The sequence below is a fragment of the Carettochelys insculpta genome, chromosome 1 (genome assembly GCF_033958435.1).
Source record: "Carettochelys insculpta isolate YL-2023 chromosome 1, ASM3395843v1, whole genome shotgun sequence".
Lineage (NCBI taxonomy): Eukaryota > Metazoa > Chordata > Testudines > Carettochelyidae > Carettochelys > Carettochelys insculpta.
This window is the reverse complement of record NC_134137.1, coordinates 120,327,072-120,349,882: the sequence shown is the minus strand read 5'-3', so window position 1 is coordinate 120,349,882 and position 22,811 is coordinate 120,327,072. Positions and strand designations below refer to the sequence as shown.

Here is a 22,811-nt window from a genome sequence, read left to right as displayed (position 1 = left end):
ATGCACAGTTTCCTTTTGTTTTTTGTAGTTGTTGTTTTACAGAAACCCACTTAACTGAGTTAAGGACCCAAGCAACTTTGGGTAAATCTGCTAGCGTTGTAATTAAAATCAGTACACTGGACAATGTAAAAATCATATACAAATATTTAAAGGGCATTTTATTATTAACAGCATGATTGTGATTTTTAAATCATACAATTAATCTTTTTAATTGTTTGACCGAACCGAAATCATATAAATTTCATTTTTTACTTTAATATTCTTGCTGTCAGCCTCACACATCTGAAAGGGTGGTAAACTCCTGAGGCACTATAGGAGACCATCTTCAGATTCTGTACGTGTTCCTTCTTAAACAGTGATGATTTATGCAAGGCTTTCTCATTTTGCCTTCACAGGAGTCTCTGACCTTCAGTGGGCCAAGACATTCATCCTGGCCTGAGACCAAAAGCAGGACCCACCATAGGTCTCTACACAAACTAGGCTTGCATATTTCCAGTCTACTCTTTATTTGCCTTATACTTTAAATCCGTGATTCTGCAAGTACTTATGCTTGTTTTTAAAATTATTCTTGTGAGTCGTTCCACTGACTTTCATGAGACTAACTGTGAAATAAAAATTAAATCACTTGCAAGAAAGAATTTGCAGGTTCAGGGTTCAAGTTAGAATTTTATAATATATAGAAGTTCTCTAAAAATATTTTAGTTTTCATTATATACCCATTATGGCATAAATGCATCTACCATGATCTAAGTAATGAGAAACAACAATCTCCATTATAACACATGATCATATGTCAAATATAGCCTAGAACACTGGTAATAAAAGTGGACTGATATTTTAAATAGCGCTCAAGAATGATAATACCTAACCATTTCATTAGGCAAAAGCAACTTTCCCTCAAGCAGTTTGAAATAAATGTCATTATCATGACATGATGGTTAACCCTAAATACTATTTTAAAAGTCCAAATGATGTATTATGTTACTACTCAAAGATTTCAAAAATTTCATCTCCTATTGCTAGATGTCTCTGGATGTGTTACTCTCTGATGCTTTTCTTTTTACTGTGTATTTTAATTTCAATCAAGGTACGTAGCCTTCATGAAACAAAGTTTGTTACACTTAACCCAGTAATATTACTCTTCTAAATACTGTTGAAATAATCTTGCCCTCTTTTGAACCACAGATAATCACATTGCTTTATGAATGGACAGTAAGTAGGTTTGGCCTATTCTGAAAATAGAAGAAAAATTGTACTGACTGTGTGCTGTGGTCTAAATATGTTATTACTCGGTCTCCTTCTTCTTCTAAACGTTTGCTTACATGATGAAGATATTCTGGAACCTAACCAAAGAAAAGCATGCAATGATTTAATTATTAGCTGCAAATGAATATATGACATGCATGACCTTTTTATCACTAAAACTATCTTTATACATTAGCAAAGTACTGACAAGATAGGAATATTCCATCCTTAATTTATTCTCTCATGCTAAAAGCCACAGCAATTTACATCAGCCTTGAAGACACTTTTGCAGAATATTTGTTTTAAATCAATTAACTTTCACAATCCTCATCTGGGAGAGCCAATACATTTATATTAAAAGAGGGATACTTTGTTGTATGTTTTGGTAGTATATAAATTTGTGGCATATTAACAGGATAGTATCACTTTAACGCAGGAGAACACAAAACAAAGCTGTCTTAGTCTATTGAGTAAATAAGCCTTTTTTTAAAACAACTGTTTAATTAGATGTTAATCTAAGAAAGACTGGAAGGATGTTGACAATACTTTTATAGATGTTATTACTGTGCTCTCCAAGAGCTTGATTTTAGGTGCACCAAATTTCATGTGGTTATCTTGCTTATAGCCATGCACTTAAAGCAGTGGCTTTCTTTCTTTTTTCATGCATGGACCCCTACCAAATTTCAAATGGAGGTGTGGACCCTTTTGGAAATCTCATACATCCATGGACCTTTGAAAACCACTGACTTAAAGAAAGTCAAACACACTAGATTCAGTTCTCCGACTGAAGTACACTCATCCCTCGTTAAATGAGTACTTTATTTACGAGCACTCACTTAAATGAGGGACACATTTACTGACCTTTTGTTCACTGGACGAGTGAACTCCCCCTGCTAACATGAGCTTTACCCCCACCCTGTGGCTCCAACCTGCCACAAACTGACCTCCCGCCCACTGGCTCCGCAGACCTAAACCACCGCAACCTAACCCCCCCGCAGGCTCCACAGACACCAAACTGCCAAAACCTGAAGCCCCCTGCCAGCCCCGCACACTTAAACTGCCGCAACCTAACCCCACCCCCTTGCAGACCCCTAACCGCCGCAACCTTAGCCCCCCCCTTGCCAGCCCCGCACACCTAAACCACCACAACCTAAACAACCCGCCAGCCGCGCACACCTAAATCGCAACAACCTAACCACACCCACCCTCCACCCCTGCAGACCACAAACCGCCGCAACCTTAACACCCCCCTCGCCAGCCCCACACACCTAAACCACAGTAGCCTAACTCCACTGGACCCACAGACTAAAACCGCCACAGCCTTAACCACCCCCCATGCCAGTCCCACAGACCCAACCTGCAGCAGCCTGAACCCCGACCCCCCCCCACCACAGACCCAATCCACAATGTTATAAACCTCCCTCCCACTCATGTCCCCAAACTGCCCCAGCCTTTAACCCTCCCCAATCCCACCTTCACCCCCACAACCCAAGGTTCACTTACCTTTCAAGAGCAGCACCACTTGCTGCCGCTCCTTCCCCGAGTTAGGAGCACTTCGAACCAGAGACTTTTACATGTACTTTAATGGGAATTTAGTGTCCCTCTTACAAGTTTTCACCTATGAGCAGAAAGTTGGGAACCAATTGTGCTCGTATAGCAAGGGATGAGTGTACATGAAATAGTACATGGGTACCCGAATGCAAAACTGAGCTACACTGTTGTTTAGTTAATTTTAATACAGTTCTGGTCTTCTTACAGATTACAACATTTGCACTATAAACAAATTCCTAGTGTTCACTAACACTGTGTATTTACCTCTCTTTCCTGCATTAACCTTTGTCCCTCTGCTGCATATAAACAATTTGTCTCTTCCAAAAACTTTTGTTCAAATGATTCCTTGTAAACCTAGATAAAAATGAAATTAATTTAGTTACTTATTAATCTCATGCTTGAGGCTGGCCTTTTTTTTTAGTTGTCAAGATGAAAGAAAATATCCTACAACACAAATTGTTTATCCTCAAGAAAAGTATCAAGTTGACACTACTGGATAATAAAGTTATTTATTCATGTAACAGGTAGAGAATGACCAAATGCAATGGTAAATTTTCTCACACCTTATCATGAGTGTGCTTCAATCAGGGATTTGGTGTCTGATTTATATAAATCAGCTAATGAACTTCTGTTTCAATCATGCAAACAGGCACCAGAAACCAATATTAAACAATTACCGGACCCCAATCCAGCTGAGTTTGATCTTCCTGCTAACATTTCTACAGCAACTGCAATAGTTCCAAATTAGTGAAAGCACAGTACAGAACTAGCAACTCCTCTTTGGTGAAATGCCTAGGACTAATCAAGAACAACAGTCTCCAAAATCATCTTCATCCAAGAAACTGGGGGTCTGTCATCTAGCTTTGGTTCAGTGAGATAAGTGAGGTAGATTAATTGAACCAAAAGTAACAGGAACAAACAAGTGCAATGAAACCCTCTCATATTAAAGTAAAAAGATTAGGATTGTTTACTTTAGAGGCAATGGGATAAAAGTAAACGCAATAATTCATGTCTTGGAAAAAGATAAATCAATAGCTTTCGTTCCTCCTGTCTCATAACAAGACAGGAGTCATTCACTAGAATTAAAAAAGGTGAGAAATTTGAAGCCAATGTCAGGAAATATTTTGCCAAACAATGAGCAATTAAACCATAGAACTCACTGCCAAAGGAAGTTGTTGAAGCATAAAAAGATTAAAAAATCCATTTACATGGATATCAAAAATAACTAGTTAAGATATTTATAAATTTTATTGAACTGATTAAATGGGATGCTTCAGAGTTAAAGATCACTTCTAACAGAGATTAGATCAAAATCTAAACTGGAGGCCAGATTACCCCACATCTGCTTCCTGTGAGGTTTTACACATTCCTTTGAAGTCTTTAGTACCGGCCAATGTCAGTGATAAGATGCCCGAAAAGACGGATCCTGGGTTTAATCTAGTATGACAATTCCTAAATTCAACTGCTTATGGAGATTGAGAGACAAAATGAACAGCAAAGGTAACAAAATATAATGATGTTCTGCACTATATCCCATTTAAATTCAACAAAAGCAGCATAATCCTCTAGCTATCATAATGCCTGGGAGATATCAGCATGTGGATGAACCACCACTGACTGAAACTTCTCTGAGGCAAGACAGGGCAATACTAGTTGGGAAAGAAAAGCACTTTGAAAACATGCTTCCACAAAATTTGAAGAGATGGATGAAGTAAGCAATAAGCAAGACACAGCCATATCTGTCTCAGTGAGGTAATTTCTTGTTTATTGTAATAATGAGTTCCCAAATAAATACTTTGCACTGATAAGTTTAGATTTGCCACTCACACACTGAAAAACAAACAGGAGCATTTCAATACAATGCAAGTGTAACAAGTGTAGATTTTTTTGTTTATATAATTGCACCCAGAAACAAAACAATGTAGAACATTAAAGCCTACAATTCCACTCAGTCCTGTTTCTTGTTCAGTTAACTACTAAAATAATTTTTTTTACATTCATGAGAGAGAATGCTGCCTCCTTCTTATTTATAATGTCAGATGAAAGTCAGAATAGGTAGTCACATGGCCCTTTTCTAGCGAGCAAAGAAAGATTTTTACAAGTCAGATATGCTAAACATTTGTATGCCCATTCATGCTTTGGCCACAATTCTAGAGAACATGCTTCCATGCTGATGCTCATTAAAATAATTCATGAATTAAATCTGTGATTGACCTCCTTGGGTGAGAACTGTATGTCTCCTCTTCAGTTTTACCTGAATTGCACCATGTATTTCATGTTCTAGTAGTCTTGGACGATGACCCAGCACGTTTATTTTAAGAACATTTTCACAGCAGATTTGACAAAACATAGTGTGAGATTTCCAAAAATAGCTGCAGCACTCAACCCAAAAATAGCTGCAGCACTCAACCCAAGGTTTAAGAATCTGAAAGGATGTCCAAAATCTGAGAGGAATGAGGTGTGGCACATGTTTTCAGAAGCCTTAAAATAGCAACAATCTGCTGATGGCATCAGACTCAAATGATGAAAATGAGCCATGCATCAGTCCACGGTGTTTTGCATTGCTGTAGAGCAGAATCCAGCACCTGTATGGAAGTATGTCCTCTGGAAAGGCTGATGAAGCATGAAAGGACACATGAATATTTAGCACATGTGGCACATAAATATATTATGACACTGGCTACAACAGTGCCCTGAGAAAACCCTGCTCTCATTTTCAGGTCACACTGTAAATAAGGAGCAGGCAGCATTATGCCCTGCAAGCTATAATCAAACTTGTTTGTCTGCGCAATTGGGTGAAAAAGAAGTAGTGGCACAGAGCCCTCCCTACCGGAGCTCACACCATGGGGCCAGAGTCCTCCCTCCCCCCACTGGAATCGCCTCCACAGGGCTGGGTCCAAAGCCCCCCTCTACAAAGCCCCCTCTGCAGCATGGGGCTGGGGTCAGAGCCCACTTCGCAGCACTGGGCTGGGGCCCCCACAAGAGCTCACTGGGAGGTTTGTGTTCAAAGGCAAATTAATGACTTTTTGTTGTTGATAATTGAAGCCCTTATTATAGCAGTGTATTTTACAGAATTATTCATCTGTGTCACTGATGGGGTTTATTTATTAATGAAGCTGTTGTAAGCAGGACTATTAGTGACTTTAAAAAGTATCACTGGCACTCGGGCCTTACACAGAGGTCAAAAGGTCAAATTTCAGCACTCCGCTTCAGAAAGGTTGCTGACCCCTGCTATTGTCACTGAACAATTATATGTACTGCTACTAAATTTAGTCATATCCTAAAAATACGTTTTGAAGTCAAAGCACATATTAATTAGAAAAAAGTTACTCTTATAGGACATAAAGGAATAGAAGGGCCCACCATTTTTTCTGCCTTTAAGGGTGGCAGCTATTTGTAAGGTTTGTTGTACTAACCTGTAGATCAGACAGCATGCTTAACAGACTTCGTAACAGGCTTCTGTCCACAGTTTCACCATTTCGTTCCCGTTCAATCAGCAAGAGGATTCCATCAATGGTCTTATTTTGAACTAGTTTATCACTAATAATGTGCCTTCTAAAAAGCTCTAGCCCCATATCCCTGTATAAATATTGAAAATTAATTTAAAACATCAGAAATATAATGATTTATAGGATATTCCTGGTAAAAACACTGATCTCACACATTATTTAACTCCATGCATTTACAAGGAATTTTACAGAACTAAGAAATGTTAGAAGTGTTACATACACAAATGTAATCAGGGAAAAATGTTTAATCTTTACAAAAACAATAACAAGTCCTAGTTCAACAGTTATGTTAGTAGCGTATTTACACAGGTACCTACCATATAGAAGGAAGCATTGAGTTCTGAAGCACATACGTACGATCCAAAAATAAGAAAATGCTTCTAATCATGATCTGGAAATATAAAACACTGACTAAACCAACTGGTCTTTCTATTTACAAGCACACAAAATTGAACTTTATTTTAGGATTTTGTTAGTTAATTGTAGTAGGCATCCTGCAGTCTATGTAGACTATGCATCGCACCCTTCGTAGTTCCATTTGGGATCATCATTTGCAGCATCAGCTGTGACTGTGAAGGCCCACATGAGAGTGACAGTCCTTGCTGCAACTGTTGCATGTGTAATGGGTGCCTGGCAAGTCCTTACTGTGCTTTCTAGTTAATTGACCTGTAAGATATCTTAATTACACATTCTAATTTTTGCATGTATTTAATCAGATTTTTTTTATAAAAGGTGAAAGTTTTTTAAGATTGTAGATCTTGATACCAATACTGTCTAAGCACAAACTGTATCACAAGATGTAACCCTGTTGATGATTTTAAGAGTTATTAAGATGGTATGATACCTTGCACTATTTCTGACTATCCAAGAAGTGCACCAATATGCTTCCAAAATGCCATGGTTTACTGCTGTTAATTTGACATTAGAAACATCTTTTTAAAAAGTAGTTTTATGGTGGGAAGAAAGTATGCACACAGCATATCCTCTGCCTATGAAAATGAGTTCCCAGTAAAATGATGAGAAAGTAGGGGAAGGTTACAAATACTTCTCACTACTAATATATCTGATGTCTTAACTTTTCCAGATCTTGCTTAAAAAGGAGAAAAGATCTGCTAAGCTTAGAGCCCTTCCACATTTTCCCCACCACATCATTAGCTGAGCAAAAGTGTCACATTTTATTTAAAAAAAAATGAATATTAAATATGGAAAACTGACTTCTTCCCATCTTAAATTTCATCCTAGAACACAGGATGAAGTGGCTAATGAAGCTACACAGTGCAAAGTGGCACTCTTGAGGGGGAGAAAGAGAGAATGAAGTTTAATACTGCCACTTCATCATCTCTTCACTTTCTTATGCAGGTGGTTAAAAATTTGAGTGAAAAATTTTCTGATTGGAAAATGTAGGTTAGTCTAAATATTTTTTCATAAGAATGTGCCAATTTCAACAAAACATTTCAATCCTCCGAGTGGAATTTTTTTATATTGTGTTGAACAGAAAACATTAGAAACCTTGTTTCTGAGAGGAAAGTAGTAAGTTGATAATTTTCTCTTCCAAATGCAAAAACAAAAGAAAATCTGAACATTTTGGCTTCATAATCCAAAGCAAAATGAAATTTTAAGTTGACAAAAATTTTCATTTCAGAATACCATGTGAAAACTAAATTAAATGATTTTGTTTAGTTTAGAAAATCCCCATTAAGGTCTTTGCATCATAATTTTTCCTGCAAGATTTTTAACATGGTCATGGACCAAGAGTGCAGAGATTGGAGTTTCCATAAAACTTCCTAATTGCCTCTGCCTCATGCAAGGTGCCATTATCTTATTTTTTAAACATTACAAGTGATATGGCAAGTTAAGAACATTAACCGGTGATGCCCTTATGTCCTCTATCACATTTTTGCCTGTGAATATATGAAAACAAATTTGAGAGAAATTATCCATGTGTTGGTGAGTTCAATGTTTTCTCTGTTTTTTCAGTGTTAACTTTGAACCCTTCTGGTTTTATAGATATTTTGAACAAATAATAAACTTACCATTTGTCTGCAATGATCTTGCCAGCATTTATTTACCTTCTTTAAAAATAAAAGACTGTCCAGAGAATTTGTGCAACAGCTGCTAAGGAAAACTAGTTTGTTAACACCCTTTTGAGGCCAGATACTAGTGATTATCTTTATTCGGTAATTTTTTTTTATTCAGTAAGCCATTCAGTAAAGATGCTCTATCGATACACAAATGGAATCATGCTGAAAGTTAGGAGTCAGAGTTCAATTGCTAAAGTGCTAGACCAGCAAAGAACTGAAAACTCTCCAAAAGCATGACTCAGTTTTTGAGTGAATACTTTATGTTGCTCTCCTGAGACTTTCCTAAGTTCTTCAGAGGTCAACAAGAATGGCTGATAGTTATGAAAATTTTGAAACCAAGTATAAAATTACTCATACATTCTTGACAATGAAAATGCTATTGAGATTTTATTGGTCCACCAAAATTATTCATCTAAGGCAAGCGGGTGTGAGATTGATTTTAAGATATATAAGCATTCAATAGAGAACAGCTATACATTTGTTTTAGCAACAGTTTTTCTGTGTTACCGTAAAAAGTTTTCAAAGTATTATGGAACTGTATTTCTGTGCACAAGAAAAGGATATTCTCTGAACTGAAGGATTTGTGCTTTCACATGATCTTCACAGACTTGCCGAAGCTGTTTGTACAGTGTAGGGGATGCTTTATAAGAACAGAGGTTTTCAACAGCCTGGAGAAAAAAAAAAAGAAAATAAGTTTCAAACAAATATAAAGAAAGGTATTTAATTCAGAGTGCATGTTCCAACTTAATTAACATAATGAAGAATGCTCAGGGAAAAAACATCACAGATGAAAGGAAAACATTCAAAATTACCCATCTAAACTAATAAAAACTACTGTTAATACGTGTTCAGTCAAATTACGAGAGAGGGGGCTCAATGTTTCATGGATTTTTTTTTTCATTTTTAAATTTGAATCTTTCTGAGACCCTGAGGGCAAAAAGTAGATTCTCCCACTTATCTATCCTGAGTCACGATCCGAATGTCCTCAATGTTGTTAAGCCTCATAAGTTCTCTCTCACTTTGAAGCATTCAGAGGAATTCTGTTGACCTCTTGTTTGTGCTTCTTCAGCCATGCAATGACATGCCTGCCATGGTCAATGCTCTGTCTTCATTCTTAACTCGTTTCAGATATTTCCATCACCTCTTCTGTGTAACGTTGGAGAGAAGTGTTTTTTCAGCTCTGCAAAAGTCTGAGCATTTGTAACAAATTAATTCAATTTAATACCTAATATTAGGTAATCTTGAGGCATTTGCTTTAAGAAGCATAAAAACATCTGTGTGCGCCTTTGGTGGATTTCTGGCTTTTGTATCCATCTGTTAAGACAAAAATAGTATTTGGTGATGAAGATTCTTAGTTTGGTCTTCAAGTTGTAGATGCGCAGCGACTGAACATGGTTTAAGATGATGAATGCATGTACCACATTGACAGTTTGTGTTATTTCTTCTTTCTGGATATCCCCAATAATTGGATGATTCTACGATGGTAGAACCTCAAAGTTATTAACATCTCAAAAATGGAGGCTGTTCATAGTTCTGAAATATTTGTAACGCTGAACAAAATGTTTATGGCTATTCTTTCAAACGTTTACAAATGAACACGATGGCAGGTCTATACTATGGGGACAAGTCGATCCAAGCTATGCAATCTGAGTTACGTTAGTAGCATAACTCAAGTCAATATGGCTTAAATCTACTTACCATGGGTCCAGAACATACAAGGTCAGTGAGAGAAACTCACATATCAACTCCCCTTATTCACCTCAATTCAGCAAAGTTCTGGAGTCAATATCCAAGTGATCAGCTGTCAATTTTGCAGGTTTTCACTAAACTCACTAAGTTGACTTAGGCAGATTGATTGCTGCAACATCGATCCACCCAGTAGTGGAGACAAGCCTTGACTTAATACAGCTTTGAAAGTTTGCTATGTAGAAGAGAAAATGCTGTTTTAAACTATCTCATTTTAAATGATAGTCTTTGTCATGGCTCCTTCCCCACTCTAGCAAGACAAATGCAGAAGTGGGGACCAGCAAAAGTACCTCCAAAACCTCATCTACCAGGTTTTGGTATAAACTTCCCCCCCAAAAAATCCTAAAAACCTTAGATTTTGGGGATAAAATTCACTGCCACCACTCCAGTAATAATAAGGAAACCAGGGAGAGAATACTTAGGAAATCTCAGCCCCAAAAGTAAAAAAACAGGATACAAACATTAACCAATACCAGGTTAATAAAAAGAAAAAGAGATAACTTTTATTATTACAACAATATTCATATTGCAAGCCTCATGACTAGATGGAAGAGTCACAAAGTAAAACACATGCGGAGTCTCCACCATGGGCCTAGAACTTAGTTACAAGGAGAGTGTAAGAACATTTCTAAAAAGTACACAGACATCAGATCCCACTTCCCAAACCATAAAACAATAAAGCCTAATGGACTTACCTAAACTTTACCCTACTTACAGAAGATTGGAGGGCCTGTCCGTGGAGGGAGATAGTCTGTGTCTGTCTCTCTCATGGTTGGAAAGAAGAAGAAGGGCCAGAGAACAGAAGAAGGAGGAGCCAAAAAATGCAATTCTTACCTACATTGTTATAGGCCAACCCACCTGGCCAATGAGGTTAACCCTTTTACTCCCAGTCTGCTGGCTAACCCTCATGATCATGACAGTCTTAAACAGTTCTCTTACATTATTAATTTTTTTAAATCCTCTCCTCTTTTTTGAGTAGTTTGCATTTAACACAATATTGTACTGTATTTGCTTTTTATTTTGGTCTCTGCTGCTGCCTGATTGCACATTTCTGGTTCTAAACAAGGTATGCGGGTAACAGGTCAGTTTGTAACTTTGGTGTTCACAATTCTGAGGTTCTGCATTGTTTGCCTTCTCATGCTTGAACTGGAAGTTTCTAGAGTTCTTGTTAGATTTTTTTCCATAACTGGGCAGTTTTTGAAATGCTAGACAGCCTTTAGGTCTTCATGTGCATGTTGGTTGAGCTATCATTCAGAAGAGCTTGTTTGACACTTATGTCTCTGCTGAACCATTCACACAAACTGTACATGCTGGATCTTTACAGAAAGTGTTGAAGATAATTATTTTTACTGACATGCCAAAATACTTCAGGATGGTCCACAGTGAATCATGAAGGATGTAAAATACTTTCTTGAAATGTATGAACCTTGAGTTGTTTACACCATTTGGTGCTCCCTTCAATTCTGAAGGTGAAAACTGGGGGTTGACAATCTTCTGGGTCAAAAACCAGCCTCTCCTCCTCCCTCAGGCTTCATCTTAATCATCCTTGGGCAACTCTGCAAAAGACTTTGCTGATCACAAAAAGGAGTACAATACCATGCCAACTGCTGCTGTTACTCAGCTCACTTTTCCTTCCTATATGTCTACAATGCCATTTTCCATTGTTCTGGAGGCTTCTCCCAGCAGTATGCTTTGAAGACAAATTTGGTGATTTTATCAGTGAATTAATTTCAAGTTTTTGACATTTTTCCAGTGATTTGATTTTTTACCTGTAGCTTTCCCACTTTAGTTTTGTTTGCAGTGCTGTGGTAGCTGTGTTGGTCCCAGGAAAATAGAAACATAAATTGGGTGAAGCACTATATTTTTTTCAACCAACTTCTGCTGGTGAAAGAGAAACTATGTCCTTTTCTCTTTTATTAACAGAAACCAACTGAATAAAAGATGTATCACTTACCTTGCCTCTCTCTTTATTGCCTTTCTTTATTGCCTCTTTAAATGAGAGGTGTTACAATGTATAGTTATATAGTAAGAGAGAGGAAGCCATGCTAGTCTATACACTATCAAAACAAAAAGCAGTCAAGTAGCACTTTAAAGACTAGCAAAATAGTTTATTAGGTGAGCTTTCGTGGGACAGACCCACTTCTTCAGACCATAGCCAGACCAGAACAGACTCAATATTTGAGGCACAGAGAACCAAAAACAGTAAGCAAGGAGGACAAATCAGAAAAAGATAATCAAGGGGAGCAAATCAGAGAGTGGAGGGGTGGGGGGGAAGGTCAAGAATTAGATTGAGCCAAGTATGCAGACGAGCCCCTACAGTGACTCAGAATGTTCCCATCACGATTTAAACCATGTGTTAATGTGCCGAATTTGAATATAAACGCCAGCTCGGCTGCTTCCCTTTCCAGAACAGTGCGATAATTCTTCTTCAGTAACACACATACCTTGAGGTCATTGACAGAATGCCCCATTCCATTAAAATGTTGACTAACTGGTTTGTGGATCTGGAGTGTTTTGATGTCTGTTTTGTGCCCATTGACGCTTTGTCTAAGGGAGTTAGAAGTCTGTCCAATATACAAAGCATCTGGGCATTGTTGGCACATGATGGCATATACGGTGTTAGTAGAGGAGCATGAGAAAGTGCCCGTGATTCTGTGAGTAACCTGGTTAGGTCCAGTGATGGTATTTCCAGAGAAGATATGTGGACAAAGCTGGCAGTGGGCTTTGTTGCAGGGAAAGGTTCCAGGACTGGTGTTCCTGCAGTATAGACTGTGGCTGTTAGTGAGGATCCTCATGAGGTTGGGAGGTTGTCTGCAGGAGAGAACAGGCATGTCACCCAGGGCCTTCTGGAGTGTGGCATCCTGATTAAGGATAGGTTGCAGGTCTTTAATAATTTGTTGCAGTGGTCTGAGTTGGGGGCTGTAGGTGATGACCAGTGGTGTTCTGTTCTTGGCTTTTTTGGGCCAATCTTGGAGTAGCTGGTCTCTGGGTATTCATCTGGTCCTGTCAATTTGTTTTTTTACTTCTCCTGGTGGGTAATTCAGGTTTATGAATATTTGGTAAAGTTCTTGTGGGTTTTGGTCTCTGTCAGTTGGATCAGAGCAAATGCGATTGTACCTAAGAGCTTGAATGTAAACAATGGATCTAGTCACGTGTGCAGGATGGAAACTAGAAGGGTGTAGATAAGTATAGCGATCAGTAGGTTTTCGGTACAGTGTGGTACTGATCAGGCCATCCTTGATTAGTATTGTAGTGTCCAGGAAATGTATCTCTTGCCTGTTGTAATCGGGGCATAAGTTGATGGTGGGGTGTAGATTGTTAAAGTCTCTGTGGAATTCTTCTAGAGCCTCTGTACCATGGGTCCAAATCATAAAGATGTCATCAATGTATCTTAAGTAGAGGAGAGCTAATAGGGGACGAAAGCTGAAGAATCGTTGTTCCAGGTCAGCCATAAACATATTAGCATATTGTGGGGCCGTGCGGGTGCCCACAGCAGTTCCACTAATCTGGAGGTATAAACTGTCCCCAAAACGGAAATGATTGTGTATGAGAACAAAGTTACAGAGGTCAGACACCAGACTGGCTGTGGTGGCATCAGGGATGGTATTCCTGATTGCTTGTAATCCATCTTTATGTGGAATATTAGTGTACAGAGCCTCTACATCCATTGTGGCAAGGATGGCGTTATCAGGAACTTTCCAATGTTTTGTAATTTCCTCAGGAAGTCGGTGGTATCTCGGATATACCTGGGAGCATTGGTGGCATAGGGTTTGAGGAGGGAGTCCACGTAACTGGACAGTCTGGTGGTAAGGGTGCCAATACCTGAAATGATAGGGCATCCAGGGTTTCCAGGTTTGTGGATTTTGGGAAGTATATAGAATAATCCAGGCTGCAGCTCAGACGGTGCGTCTGAGTGAATGAGTTCCCGAGTAACAGCAGGGAGTTCCTTCAGTAGCAGTTGTAATCTCCTTTGGAATTCCAAAGTGGGATCAGCGGAGAGAGGTCTGTAAAATGTGGTGTTGGAGAGTTGTCTGGCTGCCTCCTGTTCATAGTCTGACTTATTCAGGATGACAACAGCACCCACTTTGTCAGCTGGTTTGATTATGATGTCTGGGTTATTTTTGAGACTCTGGACAGCACGGCATTCAGCATAGTTGAGATTGTGTCTCATTTGGCATTGTCTGTGTATAATGTCAGCCTGAGCACGGTTGTGGAAGTACTGTACATAGAAGTCCAGACTTTCACTACGACCCTCAGGGGGAGTCCACATAGAGTTCTTCTTTTGTTGCTGGTAGGGGGGGTCAAGAGAGTCAGACTGTTCATAGGTGTGCTGGAAAAATTCCTTTAGACGGAGGCAGCGAAAGAAGGCTTCAAGGTCACCACAGAATTGTATTAAGTTCGTGGAGGAGGTAGGGCAGAAGGAAAGACCCCGGGATAAGACAGACTCCTCTGCTGGGCTGAGTTGGTAGTTTGAAAGGTTAACAATGTTGTTGGTTGAGCTACTGTTATTGTGGTTGAAGTATCCTGAGGAATGAAGTAATGAAGAAAATTTATTCTCCTTTTCTTTTTTGTAGAAAGAGGAAGTGTGTTTTATAAATATCTTGTCTGGCACTGGTAAAACCTCATACTGTGGGGTCTTGCGTGGATGCCTGTTCATTGATGATAATTTCAACTTCAGAGAGTTCATTTTTGATCACCTTTTGTTTATTGTAAAGAATTTTAATCAAGTGGTTCCTCAGTTTCTTAGAGAGCGTGTTGCATAGATGTTCACTGTAGTCAGTGTAGTACGTTGATTGTAATGGGTTTTTCATTGTCAGTCCCTTGGGTACAATGTCCATTTTCTTGAATTTGGAGAGAAAGATGATGTCTGTCTGTATAGTGATAGGAGCTTTTTCTTTGTCAAAGTCAACAAGTTTTGTACTCTTGACCTGCATAGCACCTCTTGGCTACGTCTACACGTGAAGCCTACATCGAAGTAGCCTATTTCGATGTGGCGACATTGAAATAGGCTATTTCGATGAATAACGTCTACATGTCCTCCAGGGCTGGCAACGTCGATGTTGAACATCGACGTTGCGCAGCACCACATCGAAATAGGCGCAGCGAGGGAACGTCTACACGCCACAGTAGCACACATCGAAATAAGGGTGCCAGGCACAGCTGCAGACAGGGTCACACGGCGGACTCAACAGCCAGCTGCTCCCTTAAAGGGCCCCTCCCAGACACACTTGCACTAAACACCACAAGATCCACAGAGCCGACAACGAGTTGCAGACCCTGTGCATGCAGCATGAATCCCCCGCTGCAGCAGCAGCAGCCAGAAGCCCTGGGCTAAGGGCTGCTGCACACGGTGACCATAGAGCCCCGCACGGGCTGGAGAGACAGCGTCTCTCAACCCCCCAGCTGATGGCTGCCATGGAGGACCCCACAATTTCAACGTTGCAGGACGCGGATCGTCTACACGGTCCCTACTTCGACGTTGAACGTCGAAGTAGGGCGCTATTCCGATCCCCTCATGAGGTTAGCGAATTCGACGTCTCGCCGCCTAACATCGAAGTTAACTTCGAAATAGCGCCCGACGCGTGTAGCCACGACGGGCGCTATTTCGAAGTTAGTGCCGCTACTTCGAAGTAGCATGCACGTGTAGACACAGCTCTTAAAAGAGATCTGCCACTTACTTACAAATTTCTTTCTTTGTTTTTTCTTTCCTTGTTTATCCTTGGCAGGCCCTCCTGCTGGCATAAATTTACTAGCCAAGAGCTTGTTGAGCCAATTTAGAAAAGTGTTTTTATTATCACCTCTTTCTCCAGCCACTGAAAACATTATCCATGTGCTTCCTCTTGTATCTCTGACACTGCTTTTCACTGCTGTTCTTAAAAAAAAATTATACATTTTTTTTACTACTCCTTTTTCTGGAGGTGTTCGCTTCAACTTGTTTCCTTTCTTTCATACAGATCTACATATCTCTATGTATCCAGATTTTAGATTACTTTGTCTGAAAATGAGCTGCAGTTGTGTCTATATTGTTATACACCAACCATCTTGACAGAAGGATGTTAAATTCTTATGGTATATCTAACTCTTGCAGCACTTGAAATCTGTTCTTCATCTCAGTTTGAAATTGCTGCTGAAATGTCATCTATTAGCCTTTTACGGCCAATTTTTTAATGCCGGGGGGGAGATTGTTTTTCTTCAATCGATCATTGATTTTGACAAATTGTGGTCACTTCCAACGTCAGCTCTTCTGTATGTTTTGACAACATGTGTAGGCTCAGCAACCTCTAAGTAGAGCTCACAGTTCAGTGTCATATACACATGTATATAATTAGAAGTACATACAAACTGCATATGAAATACTTTCCAATTTATTTATAAAATGCACAGAAAGTTTATGTGCCGAAAATATTTAAAACCAATAGGCCTTGCTGAAGAAATAAAAATAGTTAGATTGCTAGTTAGCATAAGTAAGAACAGATCAAATTTTTGCTGTGCTTTTCCTGAAGAAAAATGCTATGGTTTATAGGGTGCCTTTAACATATATAAAGCTCATATTGCCTACTACCTCCCCCCCGAATATGACTGCCAGAAATTATTCTGAGTCTACAAAGACATCAAACAGACTACTGAAAGACATAAGAGACAATCTACAAGAATTTTTGCCCTAAGTGTATACTAGTAGACAACTACTGGAATAATATTAATAAAAATGACAAGGGGCAGACCATGATTAGCAACCAGAATCAGTATTATATTCATTGATAGAGAATGTGAATGAGTAAAAGAAATGTAAACAATCTCAACTAATGGTAAAATTAAAAGCTCACATCACTTAAAACTTGCTCAGTTTTTTGTCATCTGTCATTTTCCTGAAAATTTGGTGGCATACAAATCACCCCTTAATCAGTAAAATATACTATGTACCTGGGTGCTTCAGATCACGCTTCTCATTACCTCTCTCTGATAACTTAACCCAAAAAGTGTAATAAAGACCCTATAAAAGATATAAAAAATGTACAGGCAGAACCTCTGTAGTTCAGCACTCTCTGGTCCAGCAACATCTGTAATCCAGCATAATTTTAGTTAACCACAGAACACAAATCATTCAATACGACAGCCTGATTCTGCAAACCTTTAATTCCACAATTAAGAGTTCTCAGTTGCAGGTGAAAAATAAGGAAATACTGGAGGGTGATGTCTATATGAGGCAAAATTTGGATTACTGTTACTCAGAAATTCTGTAGGTATGTTAACGAGTGGTGTGAACCTTGCTGCAGGATTACACATTTAACTGAACATTGCCATCATTTTTAATATCAGAGAGGTAGCCGTGTTAGTCTGTAGCTTCGAGAACAAGATGTCTTGTGGCACCTTATAGACTAACGGATATTTTGGAGCATAAGCTTTCGTGGGCAAAGATCCGCTTCATCAGATGCATGAGTGGCGGGGTGGGGTTCAGAGGGGTATTTAAAGAACGGGGTCATTTTTAATAACATCTTTAAGAGTAAGTTTTGTTGGAATATTACCATTCAACCTTAAGTGTTAGCTAATTAAGTATACTGTTTGGGAATTCAGCAAAACTACCCTTAGAATTTCACTCAGATAAATGGGTAGCCTGGGCAGCATGTGAAGCACAAGTGCATTATCCTCTTCAAAGTAAGCACTCCAGGAACAGGCTTACTTAAAAACTAGTAGAGTGCTCTGCAGTGACCCAATTTGGAGGTCATAGTGGGGTAGACAGAATACAAAAAGCATTGGAAAAAAAGAAAAACTAAATGTGTAATCTATTAAAATTCTATTGGTTAAATGATTAACTGTTAACAAATTCACACACAGGCAAAGAACTAAGAGTGCAGGGAGTTCTGCAGCACCCTTCATGTTTTCGAAGCCCATATGCAGCAGAGATGCAAGGAGTGTGAATGTACACTCACAATGGACCACCTTTTCCCTTCCCCTCTCCAGCCTCACCCTGGCCAGAGATTACCTGTGGCAGGGGGTAGGTGGCACCAGCAGCTTCTGCAGGGGATTGCCTCCCCCATGCAACCTCCCTTCCCCATCTCCAGAACTCACCATGTGGTGCTCTGCCACGGCTTTCTGAGACCTGCTGGGGTCTGAGGGGTGGGGGAATCTTTGGGATGAGCTGCAATGCGGGTCCTTGGGCCAAGCAGGGGATGAGGAGTGGGGTTTGGGTTGAGCACAGGTGGGGTGTTTGGTGGAGGGGGGACTTTATTCAGGCAGAAGGATGTTGGGGTCTTGTGAGGGGGAGTTCAGTTTGAGCAGGGGTGTTCAGACTGAGCTGGGTTAGGGTATTCAGGCCTTGCAAGGAGCGTTCAGTCTGAGCAGTGGTTGGCTATTAAGGGAGGGATGTTGGAGCCTTGCAGGGGGTTCATTCTGAGCAGGGTTGGGGGATCCTTGGGCTGCGCAGGGAATGGGGGACATTTTGGGCTGACTGAGGGTGGGGAGGGGGGCCAATCTGGAGGGGCTATGGTGGGATGGGGAGCAGGGCCAGCTGGAGAGCTGAGGGTGAGAGGAGAGGCAGGGCCAGCTGCGAGAGACAGTGGTCCGTATTTACAAAAAAACCACCCTCTCCCAGAAATTCCTGCATAGGGGCCTGAATCTGTGGTTTGGCCAATCCATTTCCTCACAGACAACTCACAAGCCGATGCTTCAGCCAGGTGCAAACAAAGCGGATGGACCTCTACCTGCTAAATGGCCATTCTATTGCAAGAAAGGGGGCAGGGACAAAATAATCTACATCTGGGCAAAAAAACAGCATAATGTTCCATTCCACACAGACTGCCTGTCACCCTGCTGCCAACTGGAAGAGCTTCTCAAAGGTGGGATAGGATTGTAAAAAGGGACAGACACTCCAAGGACCCCTCAATTCACTGCATGAGAAAGGACAAAGGAAGCAGCCGTAAAAGTGGAGAAGAGGTTCTGACCAACGAAATTTGGACAGCAAGATTACTAAGAGCACGTGATACTTTTCTGAATTTATCCTAAATTTGTTAAGCCAGGCACCAGCTGTTCTCCATCTTTTTTTTTTACTTGTAACCATTTCTGACTTCTATGCTTCATTATCTACAGTCACCTAAAATCTCTCTGTACATAATAACTTGTTTTACTGTTTTATCTAATCCAATGTGTTTAAACTGAAGTGTCTGAAGAACTATTTGAAATAATAATTGGGCATGCTGCTGTCTAATGTCTGTGTAACAACTAATCTATTGTCCAGGAGAGGGATATGTATCTCGGAAGGAAAATCTGAGACTGGGATTTGGGATCATCCTGTCGCATACGCAGCACTGGTCAGAGCCACAATGCGGCTGATTAACTGCAGCTCACACACAAACATAGCTGGAGGTTATGCATGCATGCATGAGGCTGTTTGTGAGCAGTCCAAACTGAAAGTTATAGTAGCAAAGCAATGTAAAGGGCATCCCAGTGAAGAAAACAGGAGTTGTGTGGCTGAAGAATGAAATTGCCATTTTAAATGAATTATACCAGTATGACTCTGTACATCTACAGTGAAACTGCTGTAATGAAACCACTTTTTATTATCAATGAAATTGTCAACCCACGTGACATGTAACCTCATAAATGCGATTTTAGAAATGAAACAAGGTTAACCACTTTTGGATAAATTTGTTAGTAGATTGTTAAAAAGTGCCTTTGAAGAATTTGTTATTGTGACCCCATTTTAAATTGTTAACACAGTGTAACTAAAGCGACTCCATATTTTAACTGCACGCCCATTTTAAATTTTGCATTATCTTCTATTTAAAGTTAGGCAGGTGTGCAGTCTCATTTAAAAGTGTAAATGTGAGTGAATGCATAATGGGATCAGTCCCTCACACCACCCCATCTTGATGACCAGCTGCCAGCACCACCGTAACGGCCAAAGAACAATGCAGGCAAGTCCTGCAAAAGAACCCTCCCAAGAAAGAGAAAACCAAAAGCCCCATCAAGAAAAACATCAAAATTGCATCTGTTGTTAACTGATGACTCAGTACCATAAAGTACCGGGGCCAGTGGTAAAAGACAGGATCCAGGGACTAAAACATATTTAAAAAATGAGTGCAAAACCACAGGGTTTTGGTTCTATGATCATCCTCCAACACTGGTACACCGAGACGTGACCAAGCTCCCCTCCTTGGCTACGTCTACACGAGAAAGTTTTGATGACAAAACCCTGGTTTTTTCACCAAAACTCAGAGCACCCACACTAAAAATGCATTTTGTCGACACAATGCAGAAGGAACTCGACACTTCTATTGACAGCCTTCTGCCTCTCGTCCATGAGGCAGAGAGGCTTTCTCGACAATCTGTCAACAAAAAAGTCGTGTGGATGCCCCAGGGGGACCTCTCGACAGAAGTTCTGTCAGAAGATCTCTTCCAACAGTGACATCTGTTGACAGGTTGCTGTAGTGTAGACATAGCCCACGTGTCTAGACCACCCACCCAGTGGACTAGCATGAGCAACAGAGGCTGTAATTATATCCATCCACAGAACTGTGTGAGAATGTAAGTATCCGTGGTGGACAATTTTAGCTAGGGACAGTAAATGAATTCTGCATTCACAATGAACGCAGCTTATTGCAATCCCTCTGAACAAGATTCCATTAGTTCTATCTCTCTGAGCATAACAGAGAGACACAGCCATTCATTAGTCTAGTTTGTACCCGGAATATGTCACAAATGGGAAAGGGAAAATAATTAATTCACTGGAATCAGAAGATACATCTTCGCTAGTGGAAGTAGCAGTAAATTTCCATATATATAAACAAAGCTATGTTTATCAAATATTTTGTAGTGCCTCCACCATAGGACTGGTGAATTTCTAATATAGAATTATAGGGCTTGTCTATATTGCCACACAGTTTGGACTATGTTAATATAAACTAGGATCCTTCTACTTTTTACCCAGGGCATTCACATGGGATTTACAGTACAGTAGTTTGGTGAGCTATTCAAATGCCTAGAGACCAATCTGAACAGCGTAGATACAACCATGGAAAAGGAGGCCTGGAAGGGACACAGAGATTATCCAGGCCATCACCTCCCACATTGACATAGGATCTCCAATGATGGAGTTTTAATCATAAGTTCTCAAACTGTGGGTCAGGACCTCAAAGTGGATTGCAATCCCATTTTAATGGGATCACCGGTGCCTGAAGGCAAAGCCTGAGCCCCAGCATCTGAAGCCAAAGTGAAGCCCAAACCCCACTGTTGAGGACAAAGTCAAAACCTGAAGGCCTCAGCCCTCAGCAGCAGGGCTCAGGTGACAAAGTCTACTATCTGGGGCTGAAGCCTTTCAGCTTCAGCTTCTCCCTTCCAGGCTTGGGCAGGCTCAGACTTCAGTCCACCCTCCTGGGATCATACAGCAAATTCTGATGTCAGAAGGGGATTGTGAAGCAATGAGTTTGAGAACCTCTGGGTTAAACAAACATCTGTCATGGATGCCCTCAGTGTTGATCCTGCCTCACAGTGAAGAGGTGGAGAGGAGAGAAGAGGAAATAGGCTAGATGACTCTGAAGGTCCCTACCAGCCTTACATGTCTATGACTCTCTGTTAGAAAATATCCAGCCCTCCAGTGAAGGCATTACGAAGTATTTGAAAAACACCGCTCTGTTTATTTTACTTTTAGCTTAGTGGAAGCCAACTGCTTTGGAGAATAGGGTCATAATTCAAAATGATCTGAAGAAATGGTTTGAGGTAAACAGAGTGAAGTATAATAAGGATAAACGCAAAGTACTCCAGTTAGGAAGGAACAATAAGTTTCATACATACAGAATGGGAAGCGACTGTCTAGGAAGGAATACAATTATATATATATGGTCCCTTTTCATCTCAAGAGACAGTGGTTAGCGGCAGCGGTGAGGATCTCTGGGCGGTGTTTGAGTCTGCAGCTTCTCTGATGGCTTATCCATCCTATATTGGATTTGCACAGTTAACTGCAATAACCGCATGTCAGTCCATTTCCAAATTCTTCAGAGTGAGTGCTTTCTGTTCTAAGTTGAAGTTCTCTTGCGTGACTTGCACATATACTCTCGAAGGACGACATGCCGTGTCATAGCAACAGTCGCCGGGTGTTTCAATCTGATGATGTAGAGTCCCAGAATTTTGGATTGATGTTGAATTTTTTCATGGCATTTTTGTATGTATCGTTGAATCTTAGCTTTGATCTTCCTCTTGTTAACAACCCACATGACAGTTCTTTGGGAAAACATTCATCACCCATTCTTCTCACGAGACCATGCCAACATAGTCTTCTGCTGTTGAGGATCGCTATGAGGCTGGGTATGCTGGATCTTTACAAAACATATGCATTTGAAACTTTATCTAGCCAGTTGATATTCATAATTCTGTGGAGGCAGTGAACATGGAAGCTGCTCAATTTTTTTCTCTTGGTTCGAGTAGATGGTCCATGCCTCAGAACCATATAGCAGGTACACATCCCTGGTAGATTAGTATCTTTGTTTTCAGTGTCACTTAGGATTGTTCCATGCTCATTTCATAAGTCTGCCAAAAATAGTAGCTGTCTTCCCAATTCTGATGAACAGTTTTTCATCCATGGGTAGGTTTGTGGTGACAGTAGATCCAAGGTAACAGAATCGTTTACCCCATCTAATGGACTGTTACCTAAAATGACATTGGGTCGCTGAGGTAGACCTTAAGAGTG

The 22,811-nt window shown here is 40.2% G+C and overlaps 1 protein-coding gene across 3 annotated transcripts in view; it reads right to left on the bottom strand.

Moving 5' to 3' along the window:
• The window catches only part of CUL4A (cullin 4A), a 75,611-nt gene that overhangs the window by 46,226 nt on the left and 6,574 nt on the right, over positions 1–22,811 (bottom strand). For all 3 annotated transcript variants that reach the window (XM_074990702.1, XM_074990711.1, XM_074990692.1), the window contains exons 3-8: positions 8,951–9,054; positions 8,339–8,408; positions 6,623–6,696; positions 6,213–6,375; positions 3,061–3,150; positions 1,261–1,343 (exon numbers count right to left, since the gene is read on the bottom strand). In XM_074990702.1, coding sequence (XP_074846803.1) covers positions 1,261–1,343; positions 3,061–3,150; positions 6,213–6,375; positions 6,623–6,696; positions 8,339–8,408; positions 8,951–9,054 — 584 coding nt within the window. The remainder of the gene's footprint in view (positions 1–1,260; positions 1,344–3,060; positions 3,151–6,212; positions 6,376–6,622; positions 6,697–8,338; positions 8,409–8,950; positions 9,055–22,811) is intronic.